We start from the raw sequence: 22,248 nt of genomic DNA, 5'->3' as shown, positions 1-22,248 counted from the left end.
AACAGTTTAGAGATATGAGCTTAGTTTGTGAAATGTCGTCTCGGAGCGTTAAGTTAGGAATGCTGAAAATTGATAACGATTTCTTGAAAAGTATTAGAGATGCACAGAAGGTTGATGTTAAGTTTGTGGACTTGTTGGTTGCTAGTAATCAAACTGAAGATGGTGACTTTAAAGTTGATGATCAAGGTGTGTTGAGGTTCCGAGGTAGGATTTGTATTCCAGACAATGATGAGATAAAAAGGATGATTCTGGAAGAGAGTCATAGGAGTAGCTTGAGCATTCATCCGGGAGCTACAAAGATGTATCATGATTTAAAGAAGCTGTTTTGGTGGTCAGGATTGAAACGTGATGTGGCACAATTTGTGTACTCTTGTTTGATTTGTCAGAAGTCGAAGGTAGAGCATCAGAAACCTGCTGGGTTGATGACACCGTTAGATGTACCAGAATGGAAATGGGATAGTATATCCATGGATTTTGTGACAAGTTTGCCGAATACTCCTAAGGGAAATGACGCTATTTGGGTGATTGTTGACAGATTGACGAAGTCGGCACATTTCCTTCCGATTAATATTAGTTTTCCTGTGGCTCAGTTGGCAGAGATTTATATTCGAGACATAGTGAAATTGCATGGTGTTCCTTCAAGCATCGTGTCAGATAGAGATCCACGATTTACTTCTAGATTTTGGAAGAGTTTGCAAGAGGCTTTAGGTTCTAAGTTGAGATTGAGTTCGGCTTATCATCCTCAGACAGATGGTCAGTCGAAAAGAACGATTCGGTCACTTGAGGATTTGTTGAGAGTATGTGTGCTTGAGCAAGGTGGAACTTGGGATAGTCATCTTCCGTTGATAGAGTTCACTTATAATAACAGCTATCATTCAAGTATTGGGATGGCACCTTTCGAGGCTTTGTATGGTCGGAGGTGTAGGACTCCGTTGTGTTGGTTTGAGACAGGTGAAAGTGTGGTTCTAGGACCAGAAATTGCTCAATAGACTACCGAGAAGGTGAAAATGATTCAAGAGAAGATGAAAGCGTCGCAGAGTCGACAGAAGAGCTACCATGATAAGCGTAAGAAAGACCTTGAGTTTCAAGAGGGAGACCATGTGTTCTTGAGGGTTACTCCAACGACCGGGGTTGGCCGTGCATTGAAGTCAAAGAAGTTGACTCCAAAGTTTATTGGTCCTTATCAGATATCAGAGAGAATTGGCACGGTGGCTTACAGAGTTGGCTTACCACCGCATTTATCAAATTTGCATGATGTATTCCATGTGTCGCAATTGAGGAAGTATGTTCCAGACCCGTCCCATGTGATTCAGAGTGATGATGTGCAAGTTAGAGACAACCTTACGGTAGAGACCTTACCCTTGAGGATTGATGATCGCAAGATGAAGACGTTGAGAGGCAAGGCGATTCCTCTAGTGAGAGTTGTTTGGAGTGGAACGACTGGTGAAAGCTTGACGTGGGAGCTGGAGAGTAAGATGATGGAGTCTTACCCAGAGTTGTTTGCTTGAGGTAAATTTTCGAGGACGAAAATTCTATAAGTTGGGGAGAGTTGTAACGCCCGTCTTAATTATTTACTTAATTTAATGAGGATTTATATATTTATTTATATATATATATTTATATGATTTAAGAATTTAAATAGTTTGCATGATTTATAGATAAATTATGTGATTTTCTAGAATGACGTGAAGTATATTGATGTTGTGAAGTTGTTATGTTGGTGTGACTTATTTTATTATTAAATAAAATAAGATATGAGAAATAAAATAAAAATATTAGAAGTTGGGCTGTGATGTGTAAAGAGTAAGTTTAGAGGTGAGAAGAGTAATACGAAAAGATAAATAGGGCAAACAGAAGTTAGAAACGTTTTTACGTGAAACACTTTTGGAGAAAAGGGAGAAAAGTCAGAAAAGAGGAGAACTAGAGGGAGAGCTGCGATTTCATCATAACCAGGTAAGGGTGAGACTAATTTTCAATATTATTAAGGGTATAATTCTATAGGATGAATTTAGCATGATTAGGTTAAGTTTTGGTGAGAATTGGGAATTAGGTTTAGGATCAATTTTGATGAATGAATCAAGAACAGATGTTAGATTGATGCAAAATTAGTGTACAGACCTTAGATATGACTTAAGATGATAATTAGATGCTATTTGGATGAAGGAATCGTGAATATAGGTGAAAAGTTGTGATTTTTAGGTTTCTGGCCGTACTGACATTCATCGCTCGCACCTGCGAGCAAGAACACTCGCATCTGCGAGCTAGAACCCAGAACTCGCAACTGCGAGCAACACAACTCGCAACTGCGAGTGACCTGTGAGCTCGCAACTGCGAGCAGAATAACTCGCCACTGCGAGTAAATACGTAGGAACCCAGAATGCACACTTTGCTCGCCATTGCGAGTGAAGTTACTCGCCACTGCGAGTTAGGCTGTTAGTTGCCCAAAATTGTCCCGATGCGATCCTTTCGCACGTGTAGTCTTGAGATGACCTTAGAAGTAAGTTAGAGAGCTGTTTAGGATGCTTTCATAAGCTCCAGAAGTCTGTTATGGTGACTGAAACTAGAAGTGTTGCTGCATGAATGCTATAATGATGTTTTATGATATTTATATTGATGTAATTAATTCTTTGTGTGAATGTTAACACATCCAAGCGTTGTTAATTGTTGCATGTTGCTGCTGTTTTCTGTTGTCGACTGTTAGTGTCTTGAGGTTGCATGAGTCGGTCTATGTTGTTGGAATTTAAGAAGTCGTCCATGATTATGAGTCGTATGAGTTGTACATGTCGTTGTCTAAGTTGTTGGAAGTTGAGTTCATTGCATACTCATTAAAGTTGGGGGCTTTAGGCCCGGCAGCCTTTGTGCTCATTAAAGTTGGGGGCTTTAGGCCCGGCAGCCTTTGTGCTCATTAAAGTTGGGGGCTTTAGGCCCGGCAGCCTTTGTGCTCACACGTTGAAGAGCCTATTATGCTCATTTTGTTGCTGATTGGTACCACATGCATTTGCATATCAAGAAGTTCATGATGTCTAAGTTGTCGAGTTGTTGTCGAGTTGATAGAGTTGCATGGTCAAGGATGAGTCGTGTTGTTAGGTTGTTGTTGAGTTGATAGAGTTGCATGGTCAAGGATGAGTTGTGTCGTCAAGTTGAGTGTTAAGTTGATTATGATTTGTGATGAAAATTAGTAATGGTATTTGATGATCGTATTTGTTATGTAATGAAAAATATGCCAATTGTTAATTGTTGATATGTTATTAATGTTTAAGTTGTTAAATGCATTTTATTGGATTATATGCTTAATGTATTGATTATGAAATCTCACCCCTTCTGCGTATATGTTGCCTCGACCGTGGGTAATGTGCAGGTAATAAAGATTAGAGGCGTTCGTGAGTGGACTCCTCAGTTGGTGTCTAGGTGCTCTGATACGTAACGGGATGGGGGCTTGCTTTTACTTCTATTCCTTACGTGTCTCTTTTATGAACTAATTTATGAGATTTTCCAATAAGGCCTGCGTGCCAAGACTTTAAAATGTTGAACTATTTTCCGCTGCAATAGTTTAAGATTTTTTTTATGATGTTGAATTTGAAGGATAATTATTATTATTATCCATTTTATGATTTAAATGAAGTATGTGACATTCCGTTGTGATCAAAATACTCTGATTTTAAATGAAATTTTTATGTTGGGAAAACGGGGTGTTACAAGTCTCCCACTGTGATACCGCTTCAACCTTCGATGGGTCCACTGCAATACCACTACCAGAAATAATATGGCCAAGGAAACTTACTTCACTTAACCAGAACTCGCACTTTGACAATTTTGCATACAACTTCTTTTCTTTCAGCACCTACAACACAATCTTCAGATGTTCTGCATGCTCTTCTTCAGTCTTAGAATAAATCAAGATATCATCAATAAATACAACAACAAACTTATCCAGAAAAGCATGAAATATTCTGTTCATATACTCCATGAACACACCTGGCGCAGTAGTGACACCGAAGGGCATCACTTTATACTCATAATGGCCATACCGTGTCCTAAAGGCCGTCTTCTGCATATCTTCATCCTTCACCTTAATCTGATGGTAACCTGACCTTAAGTCCATCTTGCTAAACACGCGAGCACCCACTAATTGATCCATCAAGTCGTCAATTCTCGGAAGTGGATACCTATTCTTTATCGTCACTTTATTAAGCTGACGGTAATCTATGCACAATCTCATGCTACCATCCTTCTTCTTCACCAACAATACCGGCGCTCCGCAAGGTGAGACACTCGGTCTTATAAACTTCTTATCAAACAATTCTTCCAACTGCTTCTTCAATTCTGCCAACTCGGAGGCTGACATACGGTAAGGAGCCATCGACACAGGCTTCGTACCCGGTACAAGATCAATCGAAAATTCAACCTCCCTCTCTGGTGGCACATCTGGAATCTCATCAGGAAAAACTTCAGGAAATTCATTCACCACGGGCAATCTATCAATTATCGACTGATTCTCTACAGACAAATACGCCATCAAAGAAAACATCAAGTCTCCATCATGTTCTAACTGCTTCAGCTGCTTGGTAGATAACAATTCAACTCCACTCTCTTCTTCGGCAGAAGAAAAACACACCGACTTACTAAAACAATTAATATGAACATGGTTGTACTCCAAGCAGTTCATACTAGGGATTGCACAACAACAACAATCAAGACAACAAGGACAATACGAAATTGTCACACAACACTACTAGGCTCGACACGACTCTACTAATTGGCCGGACGGACCGACCTGCTCTGATACCAATTGTAACACCCCGTTCTCCCAACAACGTAATATTAATTATTATAATCAGAGTAATCACACAACGGAGTGTCACACTACTTTTCAAAAATTCATAAATAGAAAATATCTATTTATTTAAGGCCAACATAAAGAATCTTAATAAACTGCAGCGGAATAATTCTTTAAAATATAATTTCAACCAAAATTCAACATTAATGAAAATCTTGGCACAAAGGCCCCAACATAATTCAACTTTATTTTCAACAACGATAAACTCTAATAGCAAGTCTTTTCCAAAATATGTGATACATAAAAGAATGAGAAGACATTCGCAACGATTTCCCCATCCTAGTATGTATCAGAGCCCTAGACACTTGAGCCGACCAAACCTACAAGTCATCAGTACCTGCACATTAGCCACGGTTGAGGCAACATATACGCAGAAGGGGTGAGAAACTTATCCAATAATAATATATAATTCATCAAATTAATGAAAACAACAAAGCATATCACAACAGGCATCATTAATAATGTATTTAAATAAACACATAAACAACGACATAATTATTTTCAGCAACAAGGTACAGCAACAACGACAACAACAACATTATCCACAATGACACCGACAACTCGACAATGCGACAACGACAACAACTCGACAATGCTACAACGACAACAACAACCCAACAATGCTACGACAACAACAACTAATGCATCATGCAGGTGGTACCAATCTACGCGCGTTGAATGCTAAGCATTCCAGGGCATAAGCCCCCAACGATTTGGATGGTTAAAGCATCCCAGGGCATAAGCCCCCAACAGGTGAATGATAAACATTCCAGGGCATAAGCCCCCAACGGGTTGAATGATGAACATTCCAGGGCATAAACCCCCAACAGATGTGAGTATGCAAATGGACTCAACTTGTGTATATCAACATACAACTTCAACAGTGACTACAACAACAACATATGTGCCTAAAACAATTATGACACACTCCCCAACTTTGACATTAGATGATACAACAACGTCAACAACGGAAATCAACAACATAGCATATATATAAATCAATTACATTCATCTCAAAGTCTAAAACATCCCCCAAAAGCAATTAAGTTTTGATCAATAGAACATAAGTCAAATATCCATAAAACACCTCAACTAAATCCCTAACACTTAAGTTTGAAGTTGGAAAACCAACCATAAGTTTTTGGACTAACTAGAGATTAGTTATGCTAAGTTTTCTTAAAATTTTCTGAAGACCCACCTGAACTATTTTTATCATAACTCAAAATCTACAAATCTTTTCCACTCCAAACCAAGGCCATTATAAAGCTAACTTAATTATCTACAACTTTCATGTTTACACCGAAAGCTAATTCAACACAGAAACGGGTGAAAATCAGTGAACAATCGAGGAAAAAGTTTGCAGAAAACGTGTCACGATTTTGGAAAACGTGCCACGTTTTTACGACCAGAAAAACCCAAATTTCGACATTTTAAAATCGTGCCACGATGCCCAAAACGTGCCACGTTTTTGACAGTACCAGGTCAAAAAAAACAGCTTTTCAAAAGTGCGATTTCAACATAGTTTCACCCAAAAATCCCATCTTTGATCCCTTAATCACCCAAATTGTCTTAGAAACATGTTTACAGGTTTAGTATACAACATAGGGAACAAAACAACATATAATTATGCAATTCAACAACAAGTTTCATCATAATTCATCATCTATCATAACTTCTCAAACCCTAGAAACCAAGAACAACAAATTCATCAATTTTCAAATTATATATCACGATTATTGAAAGGAATCCCACCCTTACCTTAATTCAGCAAAAATGAACGAATAGCTACAACAATCGATTCCTTCCTAGCTCTCTCTTGGTTCTTCTCCTCTTCCTCTCCAAAACCAGTTGTTTCTCAATTGTACGTGAAAATGTTTCTGTTCTCACTTTTCTTTCTTTTACTCTCAAAAATATAACTCTTTCCTTTTCTCACTTAACTCCCACTAAACTCTCATAATTATTTACTTAATTCTCATTAACTAAAATAAATACTATTTCTACCTATTTCTATTTCTCCTATTATTTCCACAAATAATAAGACAATATTCATTCAAATAAAACACAACTCTATAAATCATATAATAAAATAGCATCACACCATATATCACATAAAATCATCTAGTTAACAAATAAATTCATATAAAAATACTCACACATCTACTAAAAATAATTAAATAAAAATGGGGTGTTACAAATGGACTATATATAGATTTTAATTTATGTGAGTATTAAGAATTTTTGTGAGTATCGAGTATTGGCTTGGGTGAATGGTATAATAGTTCATAGTTAATGAGAATTATTTTAGTTAAGTCACTTCAATAATTTATACTAAAAATTGATTATAGTAATCAATTTCAAATTCCAATGATATTGATTATAATATTTTATTATATTGATTAAACTAATTTTGGTGGTAATTTTATGAATTATTCATTTTTAGAATTTATAGTAGAATAGAAAATATAATAAAAATAAACAAAACAATGATAAATTTTAGTGACAGCCGAAACCATAGGTAGAAGTCCAAAATGTTTTTAAAATGGTCTCCTTAGAATTAACTACGTTTTGTCCGTAGGTAAAAGTGGAAAACATGCAATGACAACCATTTGGCACTGACAGATAAATCTAGCTACGGAAATTTTCCCTATAGTGACGGATTTTGGCTGTCACTATAAGTCAAATTTCTTGTAAATTTCTTTTAGCGATACAAAGAAGGTATGGGTTGAGCCCGGGCGTGTGCCCGGGCTAGCCGGGTGGTAAAAACGCCCATGGACAGGAGCGCCATGCACATGCTACAAGACAGGATCTATAAAAACAGCTTTTTTCACTGTTTTTTTGGAAAATCTTGTGGAACCAAAGGAGAAAACTTTTAGGAAACTACAGGTTAAGAGTTGAATGTCTTTGGGTGAGATTTATGGGTTAGGAAACATTGTAATCACCTTGGGAGAGGAAAAATCTTTTAGTCTTTTGTTTATGGAAGAGATTGAAATATAGGTAGAAATTAGGTTGTTCTCGGAGATCTTGTTAAGGCTAATTTATTGCAAGCTCTTTTGTATCTTTTCATAAGAAACTCATTGATAGTCTATTGGAGATCTCTCTCCCCCAGACGTAGGTCATTGTTGGGCCGAACTGGATAATCAAATCTTGGTGTGTTTGTTTCTCTACTCTCTTTATCTTTATTCTTGCTTTAATTGTGGTTTTGCTTTACATTTTGTTGCTTGGATTGTTTGGTTGTTGGCTGTCACCGATACTTGCTCCACGCATTTAAGTTTATTGGTATGATTGTTTTAGGAGTTCACTACACTTTTTATTGTAGTGCTTTGCTGTTTTTTTTTTCTTAATTGAAGACTTTAACTGCAAAATATTTCTTGTAATCTTTCATTTATGTCAATCTTTCATTGTATAGTTGTGTGACTTTTGCAGTTTTATGGATCATTCATAAAGTTATATGCATGATATTAATAATTAAATTTTCAGTTTATGCAGCCATAATCTTAAGCTGTAGAGAAATGTTAATCAAGGTTTCAAAAAACGGACCTGTACCTGGATTGCGGCCGTTACAAATCGGTATCGGCAGCCACCGTGACCGTTTTTGGACCTTTTCACGTTGAGAACAAAAATCACAGCAAAATCGCCGTTACGGCGTTACCGAACGCCGTTACGGCCGCGAAACGCCGTTATGGACTCCGTTCAGACTTGAAAATTCAGTCAAAACTTTTTTCTCACTTTTCTCTCTATACAAACATTCACTGTGAAATATAAGCTTAGATTCATGATCAGCGTGAAAATCCAAGCAAAATGGTATTTTAGTTTGTGAGATTTGGTGAAGAATTGAGATTTTAATTTTTGAAGTGATAATGATGTTGTTGTTGGTGTTTTACGTGAACTAGAGGAAGAAGAAGGAGTTGACCTCCTTCCTTCCTTGTTGACTGCGGGCCCCTCACCTTCTTTTGTTCCATATGCAGCTTGTTATTACACCCCCTTTGTTTTAATTCTGCACCCTTGTTTTTTTAACTCTTTGATTTAGATCTTGTGGCTGTGATGAGCCCTTTAGTGATTAAGTTTGGACCCCTTGATGCATCAAGTGGTCCAGATTTAATCCAGCTGAGCCGATTTTGTTTTTATTTATTTCTTCACCATTTTTATTATTTTTTACACCATTTTTGGCACTTTAATGCCTCTTTTTTATTCATAAAAATTTATGATGTGAACTAAATGTAGTTAATTGATCATGAACTTTGTTTAAAGATATGCTCTGAGTAGTTATTTATTAGTTAATTTCTTTTCAATCTGTCAAACATTCTATCTTTACTAAATGTAGTCTATTTTTATTATTATATTTACTTTAAACATGTTATAATTATGGAAAAATGTATTAATCTAAGTTATTATACATTATATGATAATATAAATAGTTTTAATACGTTTTGTGAAACGTTTTGATTAATTCACACCGCGAAGACCGTTATTTGTATCGCAGCGTCTGAAATCGCGACAACCTTAACGCGACCGCGATCGCGACCGTTTTTTAGAACCTTGATGTTAATCTCTCAAGTTTAGCTCATGATCGTATTCAGTTCTTTATATCCCTTTTGGATTATGCTATGTTTTGTTTTGGTAGTTGATTTTGATTTACCAAGAAAGTATTGTGCTTTGCAAAGTTACGGCATTGTTCGCATCTTGAACCACCTGTGCAAGAATCGATTGCGAACAATTCTGAAAAGTCGGAATCGCGGATTGAACTTCTACAGCGGCGGATGATTTGCTGTTGTCGCTTGCTCGAGTTCTGGTCATGATTTCGTATCTGGAGTTGTAGCTGTGAAACAGTTATGGTGGAGGAACACTTAACCAAAACAGTTAGGGCGGAGGAATGCGTATCTGAAAAATAGTTATGGCGGAGTAATCCTTTGAATCGATGGGAATCAGTGAGTGTTCCCCTCCTTCTAGTGCCAAATGTCATGTCCAATGTAGAACAGAGAAATGTAGTGGTGGTGCTCCGATAGAAAGGGCTACCGATGCGGTGGAAATGGATTTTCCGGCGTGGAGGAATGCAAGCTTCTACGGTGGAGGAGAATCACATTAGCACTCCCGTCCCGTGCTCAATATGTGAAAGAGGTGGATTGTGTGCGAAAAATGGATGAATGAACAGTACCTTGGTTTTGATGCAAGGTCACGCTTATTTAGGCGAAGATTTTGATAAATGCCTCCGTGATATGTGGCGTCATCTTCGGAAACTGTTAGTTATGGCTGCAACAACCGTGAAGATTGATCCAGGGCATGCTTCTGCGCGGTAAGTTGCACAGAGCTTCTGGTGCACCTTCCCTGGATTCAGATTTGAGTGACGTGTGATTTACTGTGTTGGACCATTCCTGTTGGACCTCATGTCAGTCCTAAACAATAATAAAATAAAATAAAAATTATATTTTTCAACAACACCAACAATATAGCATTTAGCGTAAAAAAAAACAATATAGCATTTTTATATTGTTTTTATTTTTTTTTTATTTTCAAATTACAAGAAATAAATGAAAAAAAAAATAAGAATTAAAACTAAAATGACTCAAATATTTAAGTCAGTTTAATCATTTAACGAAAGTTATTTTTCAATTTATATCCTTTCAAAATGTGGACAGTATAATTTTTCTGTTGGATTCCTTAAAAAATTTGTTTTGGATAGAAAGTAGAGACAAGCAAGATAGTGACGACTTTGCCAATTGACACCTTAAAGATAGGTTGATATTTGTTTGCTGATTATTATTGACAGATACTAGGAAATGGAAATTAGTGGACACAAACAATCCACCACTCAATCTACTTTTGTGGCAATTATAGAATTTAGTACATCTAGATAGTCTATTCGTGTTGCATTTTCTTCTACGCTGCATTTATTTTCAAACTGATTTCTGTAGCTATTCTTGCTTTGGTGGACTAAGTTATGGCGACTATTGTGGTAGAAGCACTACTTGCAGCTTCTTTGGAGCTGTTGTTGAAAAAAATTGTTGCTGAAGAGTTCGTGGATTTCATTCGGAGTACCAAACTTGATGTTGCACTGTTGGAAAAGCTGAACGTAACACTGCTGAGCCTGCAAGCTGTACTTCATGATGCTGAGGAGAAGCAGATCACCAACCCTGCTGTCAAGCAATGGCTGGATATGCTGCGAGATGCTGTCTTTGAAGCTGATGATTTGTTTGACGAAATCAACACTGAGGCTTTGCGGCGCAAAGTGGAAGGTGAGGATGAAACCCAAACTGCTTCTACTAAGGTGCTCAAAAAACTCTCTTATCGTTTCAAAATGTTTAATAGAAAGATCAACTCTAAACTGCAAAAGCTAGTTGATAGATTAGAACATTTGAGCAACCAGAATCTTGGTTTAAAAGGTGTTTCTAGCAGTGTCTGGCATGGAACTCCTACAAGTTCTGTTGTGGGGGATGAATCTGCTATTTATGGTAGAGAGGATGACAAAAAGAAACTGAAAGAGTTTCTGCTAACACATGATGACAGTGATGGTCGAAGTAAAATAGGAGTGATTTCCATTGTGGGGATGGGAGGGCTAGGAAAAACAACACTAGCTAAACTCCTTTACAATGACCATGATGTGAAGCAGAAATTTGAGGTAAGAGGGTGGGCACATATCTCAAAGGATTTTGATGTTGTCACTGTCACTAAAACCATTCTTGAATCCGTCACTTCAAAAAGAAATGACACTGATGACTTGAATATTCTACAAGTGCAATTGCAAGAAAGTTTAAGCAGTAAAAAGTTTTTGCTTGTACTCGATGACATATGGTATGGAAAATATGTTGACTGCTGGAATAGTTTGATTGACATATTTAATGTTGGGTTAAGAGGGAGTAAGGTCATCGTCACAACAAGAAATGAAAGAGTTGCAGCAACCATGCAAACCTTTCTTCCGATCTACAAACTGGAACCTCTGCAAAGAGATGATTGCTGGTCTTTGCTTGCCAAATATGCATTTCCAACAAGTAACTACCAACAACGATCCGATCTAAAAAATATTGGCAGAGAAATTGCCAAAAAATGCGATGGCTTGCCATTAGCTGCAATAGCAATAGGGGGTCTTCTTCGCACCAAATTATCACAAGATTACTGGAACGATGTATTAAAAAGTAATATTTGGGAATTGACAAATGATGAGGTGCAACCATCTCTGCTATTGAGCTATCGTTATCTTCCTGCTCCTTTAAAAGGATGCTTTGCTTACTGTTCAATTTTTCCGAAGAACTCAATCTTAGAGAAAAATATGGTAGTTCAGTTGTGGATTGCAGAAGGTTTAGTACCTCAGCCCAAAAATGAGAAAAGTTGGGAAAAGGTAGCCGAAGAATACTTTGATGAACTAGTGTCAAGGTGTCTGATACATCAAAGGTCCGTTGATGATCTGGAAGTAAGCTTTGAAATGCATGATCTCGTCAATGATTTGGCTATGATAGTTTCATCTTCGTATTGTATTAGGTTGGACGAACAGAAGCCACATGAAAGAGTACGCCATTTGTCATACAATATAGGAGAATATGACTCATACGATAAATTTGACCATTTGCAAGGGTTAAAAAGTCTACGAACAATCCTACCATTGCCATTGCCACTAGTAAGGTCCTTGTCTAACAATTTTGTGTCGAGGAAGTTAGTTTATGAGTTGCTGCCACAAATGAAACAGTTACATGTGTTGTCTCTGTCAAACTACCAGAATATCACTGAGTTGCCCAACTCTATTGGAAATTTGATATACCTGCGATACTTAAATCTCTCTTGCACCAAGATCCAAAGGTTGCCCTCTGAAACATGCAAGCTTTACAATCTACAAACCTTATTGTTGTCATATTGTTATAGGCTCACTGAATTACCGAAAGACATGGGGAAATTAGTGAATCTACGCCATCTTGACATCAGAGGCACTCGATTGAAGGAAATTCCTGAACAAATATCCAAACTAGAAAATCTACAAACCTTGTCGGACTTTGTTGTCAGCTCTGAGGATGTTGGGTTGAAGATTGCAGATATAGGAAAATATTCCCATCTACGGGGAAGCCTTTTCATCTCAGAACTTCAAAATGTAACTAACCCATCCCATGCTTTTCAAGCAAAATTGATGTCGAAAAATGAAATTGAAAAGTTGGAACTAAATTGGAATAACACTACTCCTTTAAATTCACAAATACAGTGTGTTGTATTTGAACAGTTATGTCCATCGACAAATTTGAAGAATCTCACCATCTATGGCTATGGTGGAAACAACTTTCCGAGTTGGTTGGGTGGTCCATTATTTGGCAACATGGTGTGTTTGAAGATTTCACACTGTGATAATTGTCCAAGGTTGCCACCCTTGGGGCAATTAGGTAATCTTAAGAAGCTCTTTATTGTCGAGATGAAATCAGTCAAGAGTATTGGTATTGAGTTCTATGGAAGTGGTTCTCCTTTGTTTCAACCATTTCCTTTATTGGAGACTCTTGAATTTCATACAATGCTGGAGTGGAAAGAATGGAAGTTGACAGGAGGTACATCTACAGAGTTTCCTCGTCTAACACGTCTGTCACTTCGAAAGTGTCCGAAACTCAAAGGAAACGTACCCCTTGGACAATTAAGTAATCTAAAAGAACTCCATATTGAAGGCATGCACTCAGTAAAGACACTTGGTAGAGAGTTCTATGGAAGTAGTAATTCTCCTTTGTTTCAACCATTTCTCTCCTTGGAGACTTTACAGTGTCGGGATATGCAAGGGTGGGAGGAATGGAAGCTAATTGGAGGTACATCTACAAAGTTTCCTAGCCTTGCACGTTTGTCACTATATAATTGTCCGAAACTCAAAGGAAACATACCGGGCAACCATCCTAGTCTTACAAGTCTATCACTTCAACATTGTCTCAAACTCAAAGGGATGACACCCAAGAACCTGCCTTCCCTAAGAGAACTTGAGTTAAGAGAGTGTCCTCTATTAATGGAGTCAATGCATTCAGATGATAAAAGCAACATTACAATTACAATCCCATCATCAGATGTATTCAGCGAATTGATGCTTGGTCTCAATTCTCTTCGAAAGATTACCTTAAAAGACATTCCATCTCTAACATCCTTCCCAAGAGACAGTCTGCCAAAAACCTTGCAATCTCTCATAATATGGAATTGTGGTAATTTGGAGTTCATTCCTTATGAATTCTCTCACAGTTACAAATCACTTGAGAATTTGGAAATATCCTATAGTTGTAATTCAATGACATCATTTACCTTGGGCTTTCTCCCTTTCCTCCAAACTCTACATATTTGTAACTGTAAAAGCCTAAAATCGATATTAATTGCAGAGGACACATCGCAACATAATCTCTTGTTTCTTAGAACTGTAAAAGTAAGGAAATGTGATGAACTGGAGTCAGTTTCCCTGGGTGGATTTCCCATTCCTAGCCTCATTCATTTAACTGTGTCTGAGTGTAAGAAGCTTTGTTCGCTGCCAGAACCAACAAACACTCTAGGCATCCTTCAAAATGTGGAAATTCATGACCTTCCAAATCTGCAATACTTTCCCATAGATGATTTGCCTATCAGTTTACGAGAACTCAGTGTATACAAAGTTGGAGGGATTTTGTGGAATGCAACTTGGGAACGTCTCACTTCTCTTTCAGTGTTGAGTATTACGGGTGATGATCTTGTGAAGGCGATGATGAAAATGGAAGTTCCATTGCTACCCACTTCTCTCGTTTCCTTAATGATCTCTCTTGAAGATATAGAATGCTTGGATGGGAAGTGGCTTCAACATCTCACCTCTCTCCAAAAACTTGAGATTGCTGATTCTCCCAAGCTCAAGTCATTGCCCGAACAGGGGAAGTTGCCTTCCTCTCTTAAAGTACTGCGTATCAATAACTGCCCATTGTTGGAAGAAATTTGCCGAAGGAAGCGTGGGAAAGAGTGGCGTAAGATTTCTCACATTCCCTTCATATTTGTCGGCTTCAAAATCATAACATGAGTATCACATCCTGGTGAGTCACCAAATAGTACTTTCATGTTTCTTGTTATAAATATGCCATCAATAAATATTTTTAATTTCTTACCTTGATGGATAACATTTGCTTCCATTTCCAGATTATGGCCCATCTGGTGTTGAAACTGAAATAAAATGCTTCCCCTTTTTTTCTTCATTCTTCTTCTTGCTGCTGACCATGGTCACTGAAAAGGATTGAAAATTCAACTAGCAGACATGTCACATTCTCAAAGGGATCAGAAGTGGGTTGCTCAACAAGTCTAATGATCATTACTTTCTCTGTGATGCTGGTGTTTCTATCATCCTATTCTTATTCGGTTGCACTTGCATGTGAGTTTTTATGGCACACCCTTTGCCAATGTGATGCTGGTTTTTAACTTTTGTTTCCCTGTGTTAATATATACAGTGAGGCATGCGTAAAAAAAGAAGATATCTCTTCTTTGTTAATAGAATCACGAAGAGAGAACTAAATAAATGAACCAAATCTAGTTAGCTAATTTTTTATGTTTGGTCTACTATCCTGAACTCATATGGAACCAATACTATAAGTTTTGCATCTCTGTCTGCGTTTAAGTGTTTCATTGCATGATTCTGTTTTTGGTGAATTACTTTTTCATTTCCTCTGGTTGAGACTCGGGAAGGGATATAAACATGGAAATCAATCCATCAGAATTGGAAACCAGACCAGATCACTCTCCCCTACTGTGCATGGTTCTTCCACCAACCAATGTAAATATCATGGTTTCTAGGTCTTGCATGAAAAATAGTATTATAGTATTGTTGCTGTATTGTTTGCTTTTCAGTTTATGTGGCTGGCAAGGAAACATAAATAGTAGTTTGACACTTGTACCTTTTGAGCTCTAGAAGTCCAATGATTTTTTCTTAAAATGATTAATTAGAAATATGTTATAGGTGATTTTATATTAATTCTCGACATTCCTGTTTTTTCCATTTCAATATCATTTATTTTCTGGAAGTTACTATTTATGCTGCATTAAATCCATTAAGCAACTTTTTCATTGATGTAACTTTAAAGTTTATGAGATAGTGTTATGCGTTGAATTTCAATTGCTATTGTGGATAGTTTATGAGATAGTTTGGTTATCTTAGTTGCAAGCTTTTTCATGAATTGTCTCTGCTTTAGTTTATATGTTACTGTTATTTACGCTGGTGTACCTTCTTGTTTATTGCAGATACAGAAAAGGAGTTACAAATTTTCTGAAAATATGTTTTGATTTTCGTGCGATTTGTGTTGGCAAGAAGCTTGTTGAAGATGGATCAAATTGGCATTTTTTTTTGAAGCATTTTCGTTGATTCCAGTACTGCATCATACAACTTGCGCATTCCCGCACACGCAAGGCATGCTACAGCACACAATACACATGCAAGGCAGACAGGCAGGGGCGCCTTGGCATTCTACAAGACAGGTTCTGTTACAAACAACATTTTTCACTCATTTTTGGAAGATCTTATGAAACCAAAGGGGGAAACTTTAGGAAACTTAGAGGCTAAGATTTGAGTGTCTTTGGATGAGATTATGGGCTGGGAAACATTGTAAACACCTGAAGTTCTCTTGTTCATGGGAAGAGATTGGGAAATGGGTAGAAATTAGGTTGTTCTTGGAGAACTTGTAAAAGTTAATTTCTTATAACCTCTTTTGTATCTCTTTGTAAGAAACTCATTGATAGTGGATTGGAGAGATCTCTCTCCCCCAGATGTAGGTCATTGTTGGGCCGAACTGGGTAACCAAATCTTGGTGTATTTGTTTCTCCATTCTCTTCATCTCTGCTCTTGCTTTGACTGTGGTTTTTCTTTACACTTTGTTGTTTATTATTACTTGTTGGTTGTCATTGATACTTGCTCCACACATCTAAGTTTATTGCCGTGATTTGTCTTACAAATACAACACTATTTATTGTGGTACTTTGATGCTTTGTTTTGCTTACTTGAAGACTTAAACTGCAAAATACTTCTTGCAATCTTTCATTTATGTTAATCTTTCATTGTATGTTTTGCTTTTTATTGTATGTTTGTATCTTTCATTATTAATTAATTAAATTTTCGTGAAGCAATAATCTTAAGCATTAGAGAAATGTTAATCTCCTGGGTTTGACTCATGACTGTATACAGAAAAAATTCAGTTATATATTTCCCTTTTGGAATTATGCTATGGTTTGTTTTGGCAGTTGATTTTGATCAACCAAGAAAGTATGGTGCTTTGCAAAGTTTTTCAAGTATGAGACAATGTGTAATATGTGACAGATCATAAAATGCAACTAATTTCCTACAAATTCTATATGCTTTGTATCTTACAATTTCTTCTTAAAGTAGGAGAAATTGTATTAACAGAACAGATGCCTTGCTTGCACAGATGCTTCTGCGATGGAATATAAGACACAGGTACTTTTTGTACTCAGTTTGTCCTATCAAGTTTAGTTGCTTTGAAAATTGTAACATGTTGCCGGAAAATGCATCATCAATTCTTTCAAGTTTCAACTTCCTGGTTCTGATAATTTCCTTTTTCTTATAATCCTTCTACTGATCAGTTCCTTTTTCTCCTTAAATGCGACTATGTAGCCTCTAGAGAAAGTAATAGATGTGGTTCATAAAGTGACTGACCGATAATAAAATTGTTTCATAAATAGTAGTTTGAGACTTTTAGCTTTTGTGCTCCATCAATTCAAAGGCCGAAGAACTTGGTTCTATTTGTAAGAAATTTATGAAAGAAAATTGAAATGCATGTCAATTTGATGATTTAATATAATTTTGTTGCTTCTAGTTACTTCTTTCTTCAATTATAAATAAACTTGACACGGTATCTCCATTTATATTTATGCTAGGTTTGTGTTTGCTCATCTAGAGGTTGATTCATCCAATGATTTTCCCTGCAAATCCAAATGATGTTCGGAGAATGTCCATGCCTCTGTAGAGAGATCCTTCACAGAAACCAAGACAAATTCATCCTATATTTGACACATTCAGAAAGGAACACAGAAGGGCCATAATGGCAACACTCGAGAATTTAGTTGAGCATAGCAAAAGTCTGCCTAGTTCTGTTGGAGACACTACAGCGCCATCTTTTGTAGATTTTTGTTGAGTATGACTCATAGTTTATTGATAAGTGGGCAAGTCACTCGAGTTGAGCCGCTCTGATAAATTGTACTCTGCAAACCCTAAGTTTTATAAATACAAAGGTACTGTAGTCGCTCTACAGTCGGAGAGGTATGCACAATCCACTGAAGTTTGATTCTTTTTCTTGACCTGTATCTGTTTTCTTTCGAACCGGAGTTACTAGTCTAACAATTTCAAATACATTGAAGTTTGATTCCTTTTCTTGACCTGTAAAGATGTCACGAGTTCAACAAGTAGCAACAATACAATATATCACAACAAAATGATTGCTAATTAAATTTCTGAAAACATGGATGAAGAAATGGCAATCATGTGTTTACTAATGCAGTTCTCTTGTTAACACTAATCTTTAAAAGCAAGGGGTTACCCACTTGAAGTTGAACCTTTTCACGAGAAATTTCTTCTAACTGATAGCATTCTTTTTGCTTCCCCTAGAATATAATTACTTTGTCATTGGTACACTCTTAGTCCTCTTAATTCATCAAGGGTCATATTGTCATATTGTGTGTCTTCTTTAAACTTATAATATCCCACAAGAAAGAAATGTTTGCATAATATAAGATTAAGCCTAATTAGTTAAAAAAAGATTTAGGCAGTTGCCCCCAATCCACAAGGAGTACATCCGTCTCTGCTTGAAATTCATGAGATTTCTAATATAGTATCATAGCGTATTTTAGTTCATCACTACTATCTGAGCACTCAGATCATGTTGGAGGCCGTGGATGATGGATGTATTAAGAGTCACATATTAAAAAAGATTCGATCTAGATATAACTTTATAAATAGCGACAATTCAATCTTACAAATCAATATTGTAGGATTCAGTTGGCCACAACCCAAATTCTAAAAATCTATCATTCATGGAAAAAATATTTGAAAGTGAAATGAACAAAACAACCCTTAAAAATAATCAGATTTGTTATTAAACTTCACTAATTATAAGATTTGAATCTACTTACTATATTAAAAAGATAAATCCCTATGATTTTACCATTTTGCCCCAATGAGGGGCATTTTAGTAATTTCCTATTGATGGGGTGTGGTTAGTGCCACCTCATCATTTTTAGGGTGCATTTCCCATTTTGCCCCTCACCATTTTTTTAATTATTTTATAATTTTTATATTTTTAATAACTTTTAACTATTTTCCAATTTTTATTTTTTTAACTATTTTTCAATTTTTTCACCCAAATTCAGTTGCTTCTACATTGCCGTTGTGGGAGATTAAGGTATCGTTTGACCCGGTTTTTTTTTCCAACTTCTCTACATTTTTAAGAAGAAGTTCGGTCAAACACACTATCAATTATTTTAATTTCAATATTGTTTAATCATCACAACCTCACAAATATTTTTATTCACACTGTCATTTAATTTCAATATTGTTTAAACATCACAACCTCACAAATATTTTTATTCACACTGTCATTTAATGATACCAAATACTTTTATTTCCTTTCTTCAACCTCGCAAATATTTACACACACACATTAACGTTTAGAGTAATATTTTATGTCCGTCTGTCTGTGTGTTTTGTTACACTGATGCATATAATTTTTTTTAGTGTTTCTTGGTTGAGTGCTACCTCAGCGATTTTTTTTAACTATTTTCCAATTTTTATATTTTTAAAAACTTTTAACTATTTTCCAAGTTTTTTATTTTTAACTATTTTCCAATTTTTTCTCCCAAATTCAGTTGCTTCTACACTGCCGTTGTGGGAGATTAAGATACCGTTTGACCCGATTTTTTTTTTACTTCTCTACATTTTTAAGGAGAAGTTAGGTCAAACACAATATCAATTAAGCACTTACTAGAAAGGAAACTTTTTTTAATGCATAAAATTGAATGGAATGAGCTTTGGCCAAAAGTTGTTGAATGATACTTTAAAAAACTACTTCTCGACAATATATTTTACAAACACCTCTTTTCAACTCACGCTGGGAACCTTTTTCTTTTATTTTTTAATATTATATTTCAATATTTTTTCTTTTCATTTAACTTTATTTTATTTTATTTTTTTGAACCGTTCCATTTAATTTTATTATCTTTTTCTCAAAAGAATTTTATTGTCTTTTTATCACTTATATATTTAATTTCAATATTGCTTAATCATCACAACCTCAAAAATATTTTTATTCACACTGTCATTTAATGATACCAAATATTTTTATTTCTTTTCTTCAACCTCGCGAATATATACACACGCACATTAACGTTTAAAGTAATATTTTATGTCCGTCTGTCTGTTTTTTGTTACGTTAATGCATATAATTTTTTTATTATTGCTTGGTTGAGTGCTACCTCACCGATTTTTTTTAAATATTTTCCAATTTTCATATTTTTAAAAACTTTTGACTATTTTCCAATTTTTTTATTTTTAACTATTTTCTAATTTTTTTTCTCCTAAATTCAGTTGCTTCTACACTGCCATTGTGGGAGATTAAGATACCGTTTGACCCGGTTTTTTTTTTCAACTTCTCTACATTTTTAAGGAGAAGTTAGGCCAAGTACAATATCAATTAAGTACTTACTAAAAATGGTACTTTTTTAATGCATAAAATTGAATGGAATGAGCTTTGTCCAAAACTTGTTGAATGCTACTTCAAAAAACTACTTCTCCACAATTTATTTCACAAGCATCTCTCTTCAATTCACGTTGGGAACCTTTTCTTTTATTTTCTAATATTATATTACAATATGTTTTTTTCTTCCATTTAATTTTTTTTAGTTGTTCCATTTAATTTTTTTAAGGACGTTCCATTTAATTTTATTACCTTTTTTTAAAAGAAATTTTATTATCTTTTTATCACTTATATATTTAATTTAAATATCGTTTAATCATAACAACCTCACAAATATTTTTATTCACGCTATCATTTAATGATACAAAATATTTTTATTTTCTTTCTTCAACCTCGCAAATATACAGACACACATATTAGCGTTTCGAGTAATACTTTATGTGTGTCTGTTTTTTAGTTACGCTAATGCGTATAATTTTTATAAAATTTTAATTTTAATTAAAAGTAAAATTGTAGATGTCTTTTCTTCAAAAAAGGTATTGATACCTAAAAAAATTATGCTTGTCTTATATATATATATATATATATATATATATATATATATATATATATATATATATATATATATATATTGCACATTTATATCGTAACAAACTATGCATATCTTTTTCTTATTCAAAAAAACCAAACATTGCTAAATAGAAAAGGTATTATTTTCTATTTTGTCAGCATCAGATGTTAGGATTTTGTATAAGTTTGATAATGACCCGAAAGATGTCTTTCCTTATGTAGTGAGAATATACTTGATGTAACACTATGGGAAAAATACTCCGTAGCTTTATCATTTACCATCTATTTACCTTGAGTTCTTTGCTTCCATTTTGTAGTCAATGGCAACCCAAATATATGTAACAATTGGTCAGGTTCGAGGCTGCTCATCAACCTACATCATCCGGTTGTTGAGAAGTTTAAGACTTAGTAAGTTTGCATTATGATTTCACAATACAGTGTTAGAGTAACTTATTATTTCACAATCCGATTTGATTGTTTTTTCACCATGTTTCTTGAATTGTTGTCGTGACCTTAACACTTCTCAAGCTCAGAGTCAAAGCTTCAGTTAGAACTTAAGTCAGAGTTCGATTTCTTCTCAACGTACTTCGTACAACGATTTTTCCAAACTGTCCCAGGTTAGGCCAATTGCTGAATTTATAAACTTAGTCAATGTCTGCTTTTCTTTATGCACAAACATGCTTTGAGTTTTTTTACGCACAAATTAAAAATACATATTGCATTATTCTTTATTTCATGTGCATAATTTGTGTTAGGAAACACACTGCATCACTATTTGGAAAACAACTAAATTCAATCCTAACCAGTTTGGATTGTATTATGAGAGTTGCACCAAATGTTCGAAGACATCAATGTCAAATGGTGCTAGCTATATATGCACATGAGTAAGTGATGCTTAATTTCCATTTGTTTCAACAATGTTAATTGGTCAGTGGGGTACATATAATGTACATGCATGCATTTATCTAGACTTTATAGGAAGATAATAGGAAGATAAATTAGAAGTCATGCTACATTTTCTTTAGCTTAAAATCAGTTATGCTACCTTTATTTTATAAATTATATGTAACTATATTCGCATACATCTTATCCATGTAAATATGCATTAGACTAATATTGCAGTTATTTTTCTGTTTAGCATTTCTCAAACGAGGTGTCAAGAACAATTCTAAAAGGAAAGCGTAAAACAATAACTCTCTTTGA

General features: G+C 35.4%; 1 protein-coding gene and 1 long non-coding RNA gene across 2 annotated transcripts; one reads left to right on the top strand and one right to left on the bottom strand.

The window, feature by feature from the left end:
• Positions 1-4,922: 4,922 nt before the first annotated feature.
• LOC146935619 (uncharacterized) lies at positions 4,923-6,831 on the bottom strand. The gene is made up of 2 exons (XR_015033090.1): positions 6,596-6,831; positions 4,923-5,174 (listed from the first exon to the last, which is right to left on the bottom strand). It is a non-coding gene; the product is annotated as an uncharacterized LOC146935619 (long non-coding RNA).
• Positions 6,832-10,560: 3,729 nt separating this feature from the next.
• Positions 10,561-16,625, top strand: LOC146935618 (putative disease resistance RPP13-like protein 1). Its single transcript, XM_085750769.1, has 3 exons — positions 10,561-14,823; positions 14,927-15,155; positions 16,019-16,625. The coding sequence occupies exon 1, from the start codon at positions 10,773-10,775 to the stop codon at positions 14,808-14,810; it is 4,038 nt and encodes a 1,345-aa protein (XP_085606895.1). The 5' UTR covers positions 10,561-10,772; the 3' UTR covers positions 14,811-14,823; positions 14,927-15,155; positions 16,019-16,625.
• The last annotated feature ends 5,623 nt before the right edge of the window (positions 16,626-22,248 follow it).

Source organism: Medicago sativa, chromosome 3 (genome assembly GCF_051527215.1).
Source record: "Medicago sativa cultivar Bolivia chromosome 3, Bolivia_mono, whole genome shotgun sequence".
Taxonomy (NCBI): Eukaryota; Viridiplantae; Streptophyta; class Magnoliopsida; order Fabales; family Fabaceae; genus Medicago; species Medicago sativa.
This window is presented reverse-complemented; position numbering and strand designations above follow the sequence as displayed.